General features: G+C 41.2%; 1 protein-coding gene across 1 annotated transcript in view; it reads left to right on the top strand.

Moving 5' to 3' along the window:
- neb (nebulin) overlaps positions 1–18483 on the top strand; it is a 229493-nt gene that overhangs the window by 95907 nt on the left and 115103 nt on the right. Inside the window, 15 exon segments of the mRNA XM_055638822.1 lie at positions 59–163; positions 1090–1197; positions 1327–1638; positions 5357–5560; positions 7900–8004; positions 8094–8201; positions 8306–8617; positions 9289–9492; positions 9610–9714; positions 11135–11242; positions 12249–12560; positions 13765–13968; positions 15552–15656; positions 16865–16969; positions 17255–17566. Coding sequence (XP_055494797.1) covers positions 59–163; positions 1090–1197; positions 1327–1638; positions 5357–5560; positions 7900–8004; positions 8094–8201; positions 8306–8617; positions 9289–9492; positions 9610–9714; positions 11135–11242; positions 12249–12560; positions 13765–13968; positions 15552–15656; positions 16865–16969; positions 17255–17566 — 2709 coding nt within the window.

Genomic DNA, 18483 nt, shown 5'->3' with positions numbered 1-18483 from the left:
TTATGTTTTGGCTGATCCCCCATTAAAATGGTAATCATTGGAACTATTTGCTTTACAGCATGCGTACATTGCGGCCTGGGAAGCAGACAAAATCAAAATCCATGTCCCACTTGATACTCCAGAGATTGTATTGGCAAAGCAGAACCAGATTGCATGCAGTGACGTAAGTATGTGAAGCCATTTTGAAATGAAATAACCCATGGTGTTACTCTTATATTTGGGACGGATTAAGGGTGCAATAGCAATTGTCAATTTCTCAATTAGTAGTTTAGATGGCAGGATTACTGAACCAGAAATATGAGTTTCCATCCCACAACAAAAGCATAAGTGTGGTATTATGCAAATAATAGTGTAAGGCTGGGCAGACGGGCACTAGGACCCTGTGTGACAGAAGCCAGGCTCCAGTAACCGGATGTGACTGGAACCCTGGGGTGTGGGCAGTTAGGGAGTTGCCTGGGCTTGCACACGAGGCTATTGCTGTTGCTGCTGTTGTACAGAGTTGTTAATTAAAGATATACTCTTGTTTACGTCGTGGTACGAGCCTTATTACAAGCATAACTCAACAGTAAGAATTTACTCATCACCTAAGGTGCGAATAAATGAAGCACGTGAAGCTAACCCCAAACATGTCATTGTCTTCTTGCCTCGAATCTCCGCCATTAGTCACTACTCAGCACATTAGAAACATAGAAAATAGGTGCAGGAATAGGCCATTCGGACCTTCGAGCCTACACTGCCATTCAATATGAACATGGCTGATCATCCAGAATCAGTACCCCATTCCCATCCCTTGATTCCATTAGCCCTAAGAGCTATATCAAACTCTCACTTGAATACATCCAGTGAATTGGCCTTCACTGCCTTCTGTGGCAGAGAAGTCCACAGAATTACAACTCTCTGGGTGAAAAAGTACAGATAGCTCTCGTAGTCAGAATCCCCTCATCCTAAATTCCAGTGAAAATAAGATCCAATCTTGAGGATTTGTGGGATTTCTGCCCAGAACATTTGCAGGCATTTAGCTAAAATGATGTAAAAGTTGTCCACCTCTGACTTGAAGCTATCACTAAGAATATTATCTCTTCCCCACAGAAAATGTACAGACATGCAATGGAGGAGTCAAAGAAAAAAGGCTACAACTTACGAGGTGACGCAATTGCAATTAAAGCAGCAAAAGCATCCAGAGATATTGCCAGTGATGTAAGTAGACTTGTGGATTTAATGTCAGTGAATTGTGCCAGTGCCTTATCCTGGCACTTTCAAAGTGCATTTACCTTGAGTTGAGTTTACTGCATAAAAGCAACATAAATTGCTTGATCTCCTTTTCAGTACAAGTACAAAACGGCCTATCGCAAGCAGCTTGGTCACCATGTCGGATGCCGTAACATTCAAGATGATCCCAAGATGGTCTGGTCCATGCATGTGGCCAAGATTCAGAGCGACAGGGAATACAAAAAGAACTTTGAGAAAACCAAGACCAAGTTCAACATGCCGGTCGACATGTTGGACATCCTGTTGGCCAAGAAATGCCAGACCCTGGTCAGTGACATTGACTACAGGCAGCACCTGCACCAGTGGACCTGCCTCCCAGACCAAAATGATGTGATCCAAGCAAGGAAGGCCTATGATTTGCAGAGTGATGTGAGTATTTCCTTAATACCTCGAAAATCCCTCATAGAATTCTTAAGAGATTGGTCAGACAATGTGAGAAATATCAATTTTTAAAAATCAAAGATTTATGCAAATTTCCATTGTATTCTCTCGTGATCAATTCACAGATTAATTAAATAATGCCAGGTATCTGTGAGGTTTTATTCATGGACGAGGTCATTTAACTGTGTTGTGCTTTAGATATCTCCATAGCATCCATTAATATAAAATTTTGTACTAGCAATCCTATTTCTTTTGTTTGAGGAAAGAACTAAGTCCATTATTATCTCTTCAAGCATGATTTTTCACCAAGGAAAAGGAATTTTTCTCAAAAGAATTTACGTTTGTTGGTACAACAATTTATTTCACTATCTGAATGTACTTGATTCCCAGCCATTATTCTTGTACAAAAATCAGACTTCATGTGGAGATCTAGAGGAAAGCAAAATAACAACCTTTAGACATCTGACCTCTCTATGGCATTGGTGAATTTAAAACTGTGATTTTCCAGTCGTAGAGTCCTGGATTGATATAGAGTGGTAACAGGCCTTTTGGCCCAACTTGCCCACACCGGCCAACATATCCCGACAACACCATGTTGGGCCTATATCCCTCCAAACCTGTCCTATCGTATATATGTCTAAATGGTTCTTAAAAATTGGGATATTCCCTGCCTCTGATAGCTTGTTCCATACACCCACCACACTTTGTGTGAAAAAGTTACCCCTCAGATTCCAGTTAAATCTTTTCTCCTTCACCTTAAAACCTTTTCCCCTTTAACTTAAGGGGTGAAATGTCCTGCCTAATCTTTATATTTGGAACAAACTTTCCATTTATAACCATATAACCATATAACAATTACAGCACGGAAACAGGCCATCTCGACCCTTCTAGTCCGTGCCGAACACATAATCTCCCCTAGTCCCATATACCTGCGCTCAGACCATAACCCTCCATTCCCTTCCCATCCATATAACTATCCAATTTATTTTTAAATGATAAAAACGAACCTGCCTCCACCGCCTTCACTGGAAGCTCATTCCACACAGCTACCACTCTCTGAGTAAAGAAGTTCCCCCTCATATTACCCCTAAACTTCAGTCCCTTAATTCTCAAGTCATGACCCCTTGTTTGAATCTTCCCTACTCTCAGTGGGAAAAGCTTTTCCACGTCAACTCTGTCTATCCCTCTCATCATTTTAAAAACCTCTATCTAGTCCCCCCTTAACCTTCTGCGCTCCAAAGAATAAAGCCCTAACTTGTTCAACCTTTCTCTGTAACTTAGTTGCTGAAACCCAGGCAACATTCTAGTAAATCTCCTCTGTACTCTCTCTATTTTGTTGACATCCTTCCTATAATTAGGCGACCAAAATTGTACACCATACTCCAGAATTGGCCTCACCAATGCCTTGTACAATTTTAAACATTACATTCCAACTTCTATACTCAAACTACATTTAAACTACTTTATTCCCTTTTATTCTCTTTACTGTGATTCTAATATTGGTGAACGGATGTTTAAAATGTATGCTTCTTTTATCTTGAGTCTTATTTGTTTATTCAAACCGGTTTGATGTCCCCTGTGATTAATTTATGCATGATAACATAGAACAGTACAACACTGGAGCAGGTCCTTCGGCCCACATTGTCCATGCAGAGAATAATGCCAAGTTAAACCAATGTCCTCTGTCTGCAGTTTGATCCACATCCCTCCAATCCCTGCAAATCCGTGTGCCTATCTAAAAACCTCTTAAACACCACTATTGTAACTGCCTCCACCGCCACACCTGGCAGTGTATTTCAGACAGCCACCACTCTCTGTGTAAAAAAAGACTTAACTTGCACATAGAAACATAGAAACATAGAAATAAGCCATTCCACCCTTCGAGCCATTAAATATGATCATGGCTGATCATCCAAAATCAGCACCCCATTCCTGCCATATCCCTTGATTCCATTAGCCCTAAGAGCTATACCTCTCTTGAAAATATCCAGTGAATTGGCCTCCATTGCCTTCTATGGCAGAGAATTCCACAGATTCAGAACTCTCTAGGTGAAGATGTTTTTCCTCATCTCAGTCCTAAATGGCCTTTCCCTTATTTGTACACTGTGACCCCCTGGTTCTGGACTCCCCCAACATGGGGAACATTTTTCCTGCATCTAGCCTTTCCAATCCCATAAAACTTTACAATCCTTAAAACATCTCCTTTAAACTTTGCCATGAGTGAGCTTTAGTTTTCTTTTTGCTTCTAAATGGCTTGTGCATTTGTAGTGCTGCTGGCAACAATTAAATTGTTAAAGTTGATTAAAATGCTTCTGTATCTACAATGCCAGTGTACAATTTAATTGCAAAGGCTGTTTAGCAGTGCGTGGGGAAAGATGTGTGATTTGTTATTTGCATTTGTTCTTTTTGTTGCTACATAGTGAAACAATACAGACAAGATAATCTTGAGAAATCCAACCAGGAAAATATTCTGTTTATATGCAGTATGATAAGCAAATTGTCCACCTGCATGTCACACAAGAACTATAATGAACTTGAAGCTTCCTTGTAAAAGTACCCATTAAGTCTGGGATCCTCTGGCCTGGGAGCAATAAAAATGGCGAAGGAGCATTTTGGATTGATATGGAGAATGTGAGGCTATGCTTCAGGATGTATCCGGAGAGTAATAAGGGCTCCAAACCTCCAAACCACCCACCCACTTGCTTCATCAGCCACCTTCTGCCACATCTGTGGAAGAGTCTGCAAATACCACATTGGCCTCATCAACACATTTGAACCCACACTGTTGTGGAGTGCAAGCAAATCATAGAGATATAGAATCATACAGCATGGAAACATGCCTTTTGACTCAACTTCCCCATGCCGACCAACATGCCCCATCTACACTAGTCCCATCTTCCTGCAATTGGCCGATAATCCCTCTAAATCTTTCCTAATTCACTCAATCCACTCCAATTCACTCAATCCCAAGAGACTGCTGCAGAAGAAGTAAACAATCTTCATAAGAAAACACGCTCAGCATAAAGATGGATGAATATTAGAATCTATCCAGACTCATAAACTCCAGACTAATAATTGTTAGAGGCCTCCTGCATGCATTAAAGATTTGATTGGACAACATTGAACCAGAAGTTTAAATGTTATAACTCCCCATTAATATTAATAAATGAGAAGAGTGTTCCCATCATTAGTCTGAAAAATTGCTTATGATTACTCTGTTTGATCAAGTCTTTAATGCATGCTAGAAAGCAAATTGACTGGTTGTTACAAGTTGATATTAACTTTGACTGAACACATGCAGTTTGAATGCAGCCACTTTCATATGTACCCCTGGTTCTTCTTTAGTTTAGGTTAGTTTAGTTAGTTTAGTGATCCAGGCATGCAGATCTGTGAAAACAGGCCCTTCGGCCCACCAAGTCTGCGCAGATCAGCAATCACCCATTATTCCAGTTTCACATCCTATACACTGGGGCAATTTTATGGAAACAAATTAACTTACAAACCTGCATGTCCTTGGAATGTGGGAGGAAACCGGAGCATGCGAAGAAAACCCACGGGTTAACATGCAAGAGAGAACACCCAACCTGGCACAAACAGCAGCCGTGGTCAGGATCGAACCCGAGTCTCTGGCGCCGTAAGGCAGCAACACTATCACTACGCCACTTTTTGTTTTCTTCCTAAACAAAACAATTCTTTGGACCCACAGATCGTGTACAAGGCAGACATGGAATGGCTTCGTGGAATTGGATGGAGCCCCAGCGGTTCACTGGATGTTGAGAAGGCTAAGAAAGCTAGCGAGATCCTGAGTGAAAATAAATATCGGCAGCGCCCAGACAAATTCAAGTTTACAAGCATTCTTGATTCTCTGGAACTGGTTTTAGCCAAAAACAATGCTCTGAACCTTAACAAAGTAAGTAAATATTACTGACAAAAATAGAGCTTATTTCCAATATTTTTTCACAATAGGATAAATAATTCCTATGATCTTAAGGATAAAGGGGAAATCCTTTAAAACCGAGATGAGAAGAACTTTTTTCACGCAGAGAGTGGTGAATCTCTGGAACTCTCTGCCACAGAGGGTAGTTGAGGCCAGTTCATTGGCTATATTTAAGAGGGAGTTAGATGTGGCCCTTGTGGCTAAGGGGATCAGGGGGTATGGAGAGAAGGCAGGTACGGGATACTGAGTTGGATGATCAGCCATGATCATATTGAATGGCGGTGCAGGCTCGAAGGGCCGAATGGCCTACTCCTGCACCTAATTTCTATGTTTCTATGTTTCTATGATCATAATAGTGATATATGCTAGATTTTTAAAACAATTATGAAATGTAGGATGAATTATACACTGGTTTAATGCTGTATCCCGAAATCTCTTTGTTGTTTTTCTACTGACTTTGATACATTCTTAAATCATCTGTGATTGTTTCACTGTATAATCTGTGAAATGTTTCAAAAATCGGAATGCCTTCCCTTTGCACCAACATTCTCAGCCACGCATTCATCCGTCCTATCTTTCTATTCCTATCCTAACTAGCACATAGCAATGGGCCTAATCCAGAGATTACTACCTTTGAGGTCCTGCTATTTTCGTACATTTTGGTTAACTCCCTACATTCACTCCGCGGGACCGTATCGCTTTCCCTACCTACATCATTTGAACCGATGCACACAATGTCTTCTGACTGCTCGCCCACCCTCTTGAGAATATTCTGCAGCTACTCCAATATTCCCTAGACCCTGGCACCAAGGACACAACACTTGGCCATTCTGGCTACAAAATCTTCTGTCTGTCCCCTTAATTAAAAGGCATCACTGTAGCTGTCTGATTTTACCCTACCCTGTTGGGTCTCAGAGGCAGTCTTGGTGGCACACAACTGTTTTCCTCTGAATGGTTTCCCCCCCCCCCCTACCCGCCCCCCCTGATAGTATCAAATCTCCCCCCAACAGTATCCAATCCCCCCCCCCCCCCCCCCAACAGTATCCAAAGGGTACATCAGTTCTAGAGGGAAATTGGTGCAGAGGACTCCTGCATTCTCTGCCTAGTCCCTTAATCTTTCCTGGTGGTCACCCATCTACTTTCCACCTGCATCTCACTAGAACTATTTTCTATGACGCCTTCAACATCCCCGATTGTCCAACTACAGTCCTTTTTAGTTGGACATGCTTCCCGCAGGTGTAGACCTCACGGACACTGGAAGTCCATCTGATCTCCTTCATCCTGTAGGGTGAGCATGCCACAGCCTTAATTGACATTTTGCAACCCCACTGAGGTAAAGGAGAAAGTGGCAAAATTAAAAGCCCTACTTTGTCTTACCCTTTACCTCCACTTGGCCTTTTTCACCACAGTCTCTCAAGAACAAAGCCTCAGCAGTTACCCCTCAAGCACAGCTGCTCAATATTGGCCACTCCGCTTGTACCTGCATTCCTTTTATACACCTCTAAGGGTATTCAGTGCCTGAAATTTAACTGCTCCTTTATAAAACTCATGTGCTGCTCCTCCTCTCACCTGCTCACTCACTCATGTACCAGACTTGGTCTTGCGCTCACAGCAGGCAATGAGGAATACTATAATAATAATAATAATAATAATAATAAGCAGAAATAGACAGATGACCTCCTTCCTCTTCTCAGGTTGAATTGGTAACTCTTGATCACTGTTGTACTTTAGAGGAATGTGGGTGAAACTGCATGCACGTCAACCAGGAAATATCTTATCTTCCCATTCCCACACTGATCTTTCTGTCCTGGGTCTCCTCCCTTGTCAGAGTGAGGCCAAGCACAAATTGAAGGAGCAGCCCCTCACTATTCATTCCCCAGCAGTATGAATATTGACTTCTCTAACTTCAAGTAAACCTTGCTTTCCTTCTCTCTCTACTTCCCTCCCCCATCCAAGTTCTGTCTGGCGCCAACTACATTTTATCTCTGTTTGCTTTGTTGTTAATCTTCTCCCAGCTAACAATGATCTATAATACATTTTCCTTGATCTCCGTTCCCTTGTCCTATTTTCACACTCCGCTTCCTTATCTATGAATCTCCCTCTCCCCTGACATCAGTCTGAAGAAGGGTCTCGACCCGAAATGTCACACATTCCTTCTCTCCAGAGATGCTGCCTGTCCCGCTGAGTTCCAACAGCATTTTAGGTCTAATATCTTATCCTACGTTTGCTCATGAAATATCTATAACATTATTTGACCCTTGGAATTAATTGACTTAGGAACTATAATTATCTGCCACGCTTCTTTTATGCAGCGTTTATACACAGAAGCTTGGGATGCTGATAAAACCAAGATTCACGTCACACTGGACACACCCGAAATTGAACTGGCGAAGAGTAATGCTGTCAACATGAGCCAGGTACTTAACCATGCTACCGCAGAGATTGGAACTGGGGTTTACCAATGATCAGAACCAAAGTCTAACGTCATGTTTGTCTGTCCATTTAGAAACTGTACCGTGATGCATGGGAAAAGTCCAAACTCAAAGGTTATGACTTGCGTGCTGATGCCATTTCAATCAAGGCTGCCAAAGCGTCCAGAGACATAGCTAGCATGGTAAGAGGTGTTTAGAGACTATTGCATATTCTGAAGACCGCTGTACATCAGATATTAACATCACTGGTGATGTTTTAACCAACATCTCCTTTCCTCACAATTAGTACAAATACAAGGAAGCCTACCGCAAGCAGCTGGGCCACCATATTGGATGCCGTAGCATACAAGATGATCCTAAGATGGTCTGGTCCATGCACGTGGCCAAGATTCAGAGCGACAGGGAATACAAGAAGGACTTTGAGAAATCCAAGTCCAAGTTCAACATACCAGTCGACATGCTGGATATCCAGTTGGCCAAGAAATGCCAGACCCTGGTCAGTGACATTGACTACAGGCGTTACCTGCACCAATGGACCTGTCTCCCAGACCAGAATGATGTGATCCAGGCAAAGAAGGCCTATGAGTTACAAAGTGATGTGAGTATACCGTTGTTTTTGCTTCCCCGCCACCATTTTCTTTTAGAAAGCTAGTTTATCACAAAAGTTAATGTAACAAGGCAAATGCCAAAAATAAATGGCAATTTGGGAGCTCTTGGGAGCAAATAAAGCAAAGAAAAAGTGTATGAAATATATAAGCTGAGCAATTCAATGCATTGACACCTGTTTTTTTAAGCACAAATTGCATATGAAATAAATTTTCTGCAGAGAAGATCGTGTTAACTATCCATTTTGGTGTGAAAATGTGCTAATAGAGAAGTAAGCACAACCACTTCTCTGTGCTTTTCCACCTTAGCAGGCCTAATGTTTTTCCGACATCAGTCGTCCATGTAATAACTTTTCGTGACCGGCATTCCTCCCTTATTGGAATAAACATACGCTTTAATAAATACTCATTGGAAAGCTAATTGTGCTATCTTACTACATCTGTGTCTACTTAATGGAACATTCATCAGACAGAAGTATTTAGTCTCTCAAATATCTTGCAACATTCATAGTGCATGCATGCTTAAATACACTGGGAGTGTGTCTTTTTTTAAAACATTTTACTGTTAAGATATTCCCTATCTGTTTTGGAGACGTTTGTTGCACTCAGAACCAATTCATTTTTAATTCAATGTCTTTTAATGATTTGCTCTTGATATTTGCAGTGGCTGTACAAGGCCGATATGGAATGGATCCGTGGTTGCGGATGGATGCCCAATGGCTCTCTGGACGTTAAGAAAGTACAGAGAGCCCAGGAGATCATCAGTGATCGGCTCTATCGTCAAAGTCCTGATAAGATCAAGTTCACCAGCATTGTTGACCTACCTAGTATTGTCCTAGCTAAAGCCAACGCGGACAACATGAACAACGTAAGGATTTTCATTTTGTCAAACAGATATCGCATTGCCACTGTTGCCATGGCTGTTTCTGATGAGTGATCTCGATGATTGGTGAAGGAATAAATGAATCAATTTCTTTCCCTTCAGCGTCTGTATCGTAGTGCTTGGGAGAGAGACAAGCTCATAATTCACCTTCCAAACGACACACCTGAGATGCTGCTGTCCAAACAGAATTCAGTAAACATTAGTTCGGTAAGGAATTCAATACAACCATTAACAATTGATGAATGCAAAAGATTGCCACATTTTCCATTTTCTCCCCATTAACTTGATGCTTTTATCCTACAGTTTATTTCATGAGAAACATGACAGGAACATATATTCTCAAGATGCACACGAGCATAGTTACGTTAACATTTTTTTTACCCTGCAAACTTGTTATCACAATATTGTCCTTTCACACTCAACTACATAGATTTAGTAGATTAACTTACAAATTAAATTGTTGATCAGAAGTAAGAAAATAATTTTGCAAAAACATTTTGTATTTGTTGCACTCATTTCAATTGCTGCTGTTGACTTATCAACATCACCTTAATTTAAATAAAAGTCTAAAGTTAACATTTACCCCAAGGGTAGTGGCAGCAGAGAAAGGGTTTGGTTTGAGCGAGAGTGAAGAGTCAAGTGGGGCTGGGGTCTGGAGGTTCTGGGTTCATGGAGAATTGGAGAGGTGAAGATGTGCCCAATGGTGCTGGAATGGGTGCAGAGAGAAGGGTGAAGTTGAATGGAAAAGATGTAGCCAAGTGAGTAAGACTAAGGGATGCTCTAGATGTGGGACATAATAAGGGAAGGTGTAACATGGTGTGTGGGCCTTGAAAGGAGTGGGGCGAGCAGATTGTGAAGTTTGGTGAATATCGTGATATTAGTGAGAAAGGTTTGGCAGGGTGATTGTAAACCAAGTTCGGGTGGAGGAGGGAAGAATGGGGGTGAATGTGGTCAGCTTTGCCCTGCAAGTAATTATCGAGTATGGGCTCTGAATGAGAGTGCAAAATAGTGGGGTCAGGTGTTGGTGTGAGAAGGGTAGAGGGGATGTACTGAGTGTGTACTGAGTGGGGGAAGAGGAAGAGTTTCCAATTTGGGTTTTGTAAAAGAGGCAAGTGTTCTTTTGTCATATGCCTTGTAATGCAACAAATGAAATTCTTACGCAGCAGCACAATAGATGTGTATATATAAAAGAACAACCAAATAATAATAGTGCATAGACAAAAATTCCACCCCCCACCTAACCCCTTTCCACCACCCCAGTCTATGTAGTTCAGAGCTTATTTGTAGTGTTTAATAGCCTGATGGCTGTTAGGAAGAAGCTGCTCCTGAACGTTGACATTACAGTTTTCAGGCTCCTGTACATTCTCCCCGATGGCAGGAGTGAAATGAGAGTGTGGCCAGGGTGGTGTGGGTCTCTGATGATGCTGGCTGCCTTTTGAGCTCTTCGATGGTGGGGAGTTTAATGCCTGTGATGGACTGGGCAGTGTTTACCACAGTTTGCAATCTTCTTTGTTCCTGGGGATTCGAGTTGCCAAACCAGGGAACTAGCAACCAGTGGGGACATAATTTAGAATAATGTTTACATGCTCCACTGACATTCTATTATTTTTCTTTCTGTGCTGCGTAGAAAGCATATACACAAGCATGGGAAGACTCAAAGAAGAAAGGGTATGAACTAGGAAATGATGCCATCTCCATCAAGGCTGCAAAGGCTTCCAGAAACATTGCGAGTGATGTAAGTTTGCTCATGAGTTTACCTGGTGCTATGAGTGTCTGAAAGAATTGCTCAAGTTCTGCAGACAATTAAGGTAATATGTTCTTTCATAAATTAATAACAGTGAAGAGAATGGAACAGGATGCTGGGGACCCAAGTGAAAAGGATGCTTCCTTAAGCAATAAGGTTAAATAATTTAGAAAATATGTCTAGGAAATCTGGAGAAGAAGGATTGATTAAAAATGGGAATGATTTTGGGTGCAAAGAACTTAATACTTCAGTAAGTATTCCAGAAGCCTGAACCCTGTCACGTCTCCAAGTGAAGATAGACACAAAATACTGGAGTAACTCAGTGGGACAGGCAGCATCTCTGGAGAGAAGGAATGGGTGACATTTCAGGTGGAGACCCTTCTTCGGACAGACATTCTTCAGACATCACCAAGTGGATGTGTGCAGTGAAGCCCTGTGGTATCAACTTATTTCTATCAGCTACCCCAGTGAAGGTTAGGAGATCAGAGTAGAGAAGGGATTTGAGATGAGGAGAGTGTAGGGAAATAGATTAAAATTCCAGGCAATCTATCGGATGAGCCCATGGGGGCCATTCAGATAACTGTTTACATTTGTTGTGAATAGCGAAAGCTGTTGGATGGGAAGAATTTGATGTTGAATCCTATAAGAGAAATGAATAAGAAAGAGAGCCTAGTTGAAGAGAGAAAACATTTATGAAAAAAAAAAAAGTCTTAACATTTTTTATTAGTATTTGTCATGCCAAATAATTATGGCATTGGGACATTATTAACCATAAAATACATTATTTAAAAGCTGGGAATAAATAAAACTATGGAAAAACAGGAGTGAGCCAGTTTTAGTTGGTTAAACATAAAGCTTTGTTGTATTCGTCAGTTATTTCTAACAGTGAATGTAAACGGGGGGAAAATCAGGGATGTTGCTTCACCTAACTATAATACCACTGACTGAGATATATGTAACCATGACCTGAATAATAATTGGACTTTCTCACTACCAGTACCAATACAAAAAGGTCCACCGCAAGCAACTTGGCCACCTCATCGGATGCCGAGACATTTACGATGATCCTAAAATGGTCTGGTGCATGCATGTAGGTAAGATGCAGAGCGACAGGGAATACAAGAAGGACTTTGAGAAAACCAAGACCAAGTTCAACATGCCGGTCGATATGCTGGATATCCTGTTGGCCAAGAAATGCCAGACCCAGGTCAGTGAGGTTGACTACAGGCAGCACCTGCACCAGTGGACCTGCCTCCCAGACCAGAACGATGTCATTCAGGCCAGGAAGGCATATGATTTGCAGAGTGATGTAAGTATTAATCTATTACCATTCCACAAAATAGTATTTCTTTAATTATTTAAAACAGTTTATATTTTTGGACGAATTGCATTGTGATGATTAGTGAGATATTGGCAGAATAACTTAACTCGTTTTGCAACTGGAAGGAATGGATGGGTAAAATGACAGATTTTAATGTACTTATCCAAAATTAACTCTTGGACATTAAAACCTGCAGAATGAGTAAATAGGGGGGCCGACAGTGGCACCTGTTTCACAGCACCAGGTACCTGGGTTTGATTCTGACCTTGGGTGCTGTCTGTGTGAAGTACGTGCGTTCTCCTTGCGACCACGTGTTTTTCATCCAGGTGCTCTGCTTTCCTCACCTCAGATGTGTAGGTTTGTAGGTTAATTGGTCTCTGTAAATTGTCCCTAGTGTATCGGGAGTAGATGAGAATGTGGAATAACAGAACTAGTGTTAATGGGCGATCGACGGTTGGCATGGACTCGGTCGGCCGAATGGCCTGTTTCCATGCAGTTTCTCTAAACCTAAATATTGCGAGTGAATGCAAGGTGGTGCTTCTTGGTGGGACAAATCGGTGGTCACATTACTTTAATTCTGTGAGACCAAGGAAGGTAGAAGGCCAAATAGGCCAATTGTTAAATGATTCACAGCTGGCAAGGACAGTAAGGATACCAGCTACTCACTAGGTTTTATTTCTTGAGGGGTAGAATTAAATAGTTATGCTACATTTGCAATAAACCAGGATTATTCTGCAGTTGGAATCCTGCCATGTGATAAAAATAATCTAGTGGCAACAGTGCGCATGCATGCAACGATAATGCCAGAAATATCAGGATAGAATGAACAGAAGAAACCACACAAGCTAAAATTAGAAGATTATGAGGTGATCTAGAATGAAGAAAACTTTATGATAGGATGGAAGCAGAAATAAACTTTCCATTTGTGGTGAAGTGTGTAAGAGGAGGCTTTCAATGGAGGAGACGCATCAGGAACTCCCATCAGGAATTTAAAAGGAATTGCTTTATCCAAACACACAGAAGCCACCATTAGAGTTGAGGCGTATGTAATCAATGTCTCAAGATGGGACTGTGTGGGCACTATTATGAGTAAGAAAGGATTAAAGAGCACCACAATTAGGTTTAAACAAGGAAAGAGTGAACAGTCTTGTTGGGCCAAGAAACTGTAATCCTGTGTGTGACCTTCCTCTAGTGGCTGTACAAGTCCGATATGGAATGGATCCGTGGTTGCGGATGGATGCCCAACGGCTCTCTTGACGTTAAGAAAGTACAGAAAGCCCAGGAGATCATCAGTGATCGGCTCTACCGTCAACGTCCTGATACCATCAAGTTCACCAGCATTGTCGACCTACCCAGTATCGTCCAGGCTAAAATCAACGCGGACCAACTGAGCAACGTAAGAGACTTAAGATACCTCGTTGAATTAGAAACTGTTCAAGATACTTAGGAGTGGAGGCAGCATCTCCAAAGAGAAAAACAGAATTACATTAAAGGTCGAATTTCATCGGAATTAGGAATAAGTAGAATAAAGGACACAAAGTACTGAAGTTACTCAGCAGAACATGGACAGGTGATGTTTTGGGTTGAGACCCTTCTTCAAACGATTCATATTTTATGTTGTATGTAGGAGAATGCGCAGAGAGAACAAAAGGGAAATTAATTATAGGATAGACACCAAAAGAAAATGGAGAACAGATATTAGTGACTCCATCACCCGATTAGTGTTGGCTAAGAAGGGGGTGAAGAAAATGTTTTATTAGAATGTGATCTATATGTAGGAGATAAAAATAGATCACCAGAGAGAGGGGTAAACAGACAAGTCTGGAATTATAGAAACATAGAAACATCGAAAATAGGTGCAGGAGTAGGCCATTCGGCCCTTCGAGCCTGCACTGCCATTCAATATGATCATGGCTGATCATCCAACTCCGTATCCTGTACCTGCCTTCCTTCCATACCCCTGATCCCTTTAGCCACAAGGACCACATCTAACTCCCTCTTAAATATAACCAATGAACTGGCCTCAACTACTTTCTGTAGCCGAGAATTCTCTGTGTGAAAAATGTTTTCCTCATCTCGGTCCTAAAAGATTTCCCCCTTATCCTTAAACTGTGATAGCAAATACATTAGTTGTTGGAAAATTGAATAAATAATAATGCTGGGAAAGCCCAATAGTGACAGAGATAACCATGTGAACTATTAGGAGGAATTCTGCTTTTAATTTCTCCAATCTTGTGCAAATTATATTGTGAGTACCAAATGAGATATGCAGGAAAGGTGAGAATACAGAGATATGCAAAAATTAGCTGAGTTGACCTTTTGGTGCTTGATGGGGGAAGGATAGAGAGTCAGAGGGGTAACCATGTGAACTATTAGGGGAAAGATTCAAACTTTTAATTTCTCCAGAATTAAGGGACAAAAGTTTAGGGGTATATTGGGGAACTACGCAAGATGGTGGCGGTGTGGATGAGCTAAAAGTGGTGGAAAAGGGTATCATTTAAAATAAATTGGATAGAGGATGATGGGAATTGGAGGGTTAGGTACGAGTGCAGGTTGACCTTTTGGTGCTTGGACTTGTAGGGCCGAGATGGCCTGTTTTAGTGCTGTAATTGAATGGTTAGGGGTTATATGGTTATATCGCATCTCCTTAAGTTGTATAAGAAGTGGTTATAAGAAGGGGAGGGGTATCAATGGTGATGGAAGAAGGTTTCAGCGAGTCAAGGTCATCACACTTCATTTGGAATTGTGAAAGAAAAGGAAGGCACAAAATACACCTGATAATGACATCTCGTTAAAGGAGATGGGCATTATAGTGGATGCCACCTCAGGAATATTTCCAGCATTTTCTGGATTGGTTTATGATTCCCAACATCTGCAGAGTTTTCTTCAAGACAGGTCAATGGCTCTCCCATTCACAGTTTAAATGAATGAATTGAATGTGGAGATTATTTTCAATGTTATTTTCTTAAACTATCACAGGCAAAATACAAGGAAGTTTGGGAGAAGGACAAACTGCAGATTCACGTGCTTCCTGATACCCCAGAGATATTGTTGGCAAAATCCAATGCTGCCAACATTAGTGAGGTAAGTGAAATCATTATTTATCGTAAGTACAATGTAACGTTTGCTGTTAATCAACATAATTTAGGTCGACATTTAGTGTTTGATTATGTTACTGATTAGGAACAGAAGTTTAAATCCTACGGTTGTAAATAGCTTGTTCTAAGCTTCCCCCCCAGTCTAGTTTGATCTTTGCCTGGCGAAGCCCTCTTAGCCTTGTTCAAGCAGAGACACTCCAGAGGTCACGCAGTCCCAAGTGTAGTCCCAGAAGATCGACACAGAACCTCGTGGGAGCGGCCTTTTAGAGGTCCCCGAACCTTGAGGGGCTGAACCCACATGGGTGTGGTCTCTTTACAGTCCAATAGCTGATATCGATTAACCCAGTACATGATAGACATTTCCCCAACTAAATAATACAGTGACTAATACAATGTATTCAAACGGAGCTTCTGAAAGCAAGCAAACATCACAACATGTGCCTTGATATTCAAGAAACCCAGACAAGGCTCAACACTTAATCCAATCAACATCTAGCAAAGTAAAACTTTGCAACATTATTTACAATATGTATGTCTGGTTTGCATTCATCCAATCCATTCCATGCAATTTGCACCTAATTGTCAGAATCTACAGATGTTCCATTCTCTTCCTGCAGCTCTTATCTAGGCTCTGGACAAACCGGCACCATTCTACAGCTTGTCCCATTTCTGCAGAAGGCATATTTAAATTGACCAAATGGCCTAGCAGCACAGAAGCCTTTACTCAATTTTAGTGTCCTGGCATCTCCAATTTGACCAGAATTTACATTTATCATACTCCAAATTCGCCCTGACCAGCGCCTTATAGAGCCTAAGAAGAGGCTCAAGGAGTCCAAGTTGAAAATAACTTTGTCTTGAGGCACATTGTCTATTTTCTCAACTTAAAAGCAAGCATAAAAGTAAATAGTTCTCCAATTGAAACATTGATCTGAAATTACTTGCCCTACTTCGGGTATTAATTTGTTAACCTGTTTATTTTGAAGGAGATTATATGGTAAAATTACAGTGTGTTGTTTAACGATAATATTTAGCCCTATTTGACTCAAATTCTACTGTAGAATTCAAAGGCTGCTAAATATCAATTAGGATGACCTATATGTAAAGGTGTAACCTCCTTTCCCAGGCTAGGCATTAATTCAGCATCTTCCTGAAGTCATGCATTATGAAACACTTGCTATTTCTGTTCTTTCATAGAAACTTTACAAAGAGGGCTGGGAAGGTATGAAGAAGTCTATACATTATCATGCTGATGCTGTATCTATTCAGAGTGCAAAAGCTTCCAGAAACATTGCAAGTGATGTAAGTGTAACATCTCCGACTGAATTTTGATTTTTGTGTGATTGTGTAAATTCTGAGTGAATCATTTTGACTGTGGAAAAAAAAACCAGAAGATCATATTGAACAGAAACATTAAGAGCTGCAAATGAACCAATTACCAAATGATTCTGGATCTTTCATGTACAAGACTTTTCTCAGAATGACATGGTTTAAGTATTTCAATTCTATGTTACCAATTATATTCAAGGGAAGTTGATGGAATAGATTACAAAGCAAGAATGATTTGATTTTGCCTCTTCTCCACAGTACAAATATAAACAAATATATCGCGGTCAACTTGGACACCACATTGGATGCCGAGACATCTATGATGATCCCAAAATGGTTTGGAGCATGCATGTAGCTAAGATGCAGAGCGAAAGGGAATACAAGAAGAACTTTGAGAAATCCAAGACCAAGTACAACATACCGGTCGACATGCTGGATATCCTGTTGGCCAAGAAATGCCAGACCCAGGTCAGTGAGGTTGACTACAGGCAGCACCTGCACCAGTGGACCTGCCTCCCAGACCAGAACGATGTGATCCAAGCTAGGAAGGCTTATGATTTGCAAAGTGATGTGAGTATTATAAAATTTAAAATGAACGACTAACTACTCAAATAGTCATGCATGTATTGTTATGTAATGAGGGTGGTCACAGTGGTACAGCCACTAAAGATGCTATCTCACAGCGCCAGAGGTGGGAGTTCAATCCTGACCATGGGTGCAGTCAATTTCGAGTTTGCACATTCTCATTGTGATCATGTGGGCTTCCTCTCGGTGCTCCGGTTTCATCGAACATCCCAAAAACGTGAAGGTTTGTAGGTTCATTGGCTACTGTAAAATTGACCCGTGGTCTGTAGGACGGGATGAGAAAGTGGGTTACATAGAACTAGTATGAGCGGGTGATCGATGGTGGGCATGGACTCGGTGGGCCGAGGGGCATGTTTCCATGCCGTTTTTAAGCTAAGCATTTTTGTCTACCTAAGATATTCATCCAATCTTCTTCTTGTACAAGTACATTTTGATCTTACTCAGTCAAACTCGTGCATTGTGGAAAGCTGTGACCTCTCCCCCATGCTTCTTCAAACTAAACTAAAACTACTAGGGCATCTGCGCAAGAATCCCAGCCGCAAACACGCCTCAGACTACGTATAAATCCTACCCACATAATTACAGGCAGATAACATTTAAAGGTAACTGGTTATAGTCATAACATACTGAGTTAAGCTAAATAGCTACAACAATAGGTGTCAAAAACATGGTCAAAAAATGTAATTTTAGGAGTGTTTCAAAGAAGGCGAGATGGATAATCTCTTGGTGGAACAATCTCAGAATTTTTCATCTAAGATGGAACTAGCCAGATATTGTTAACACTATTAACGCCTTTATGGGGAAGAGTGTAGCATGAGACCTTCAATAGAGGAGACGCATCAGGAAATCCATTCGGGAAAATAAAAGGAATTGCTTATTCCAGGCATACAAAATTCAATACC

Source organism: Leucoraja erinacea, chromosome 7, assembly GCF_028641065.1.
Source record: "Leucoraja erinacea ecotype New England chromosome 7, Leri_hhj_1, whole genome shotgun sequence".
Classification (NCBI taxonomy): Eukaryota; Metazoa; Chordata; class Chondrichthyes; order Rajiformes; family Rajidae; genus Leucoraja; species Leucoraja erinaceus.
The sequence above is the reverse complement of the archived record's forward strand: the minus strand, read 5'-3'. Positions and strand labels throughout refer to the sequence as shown.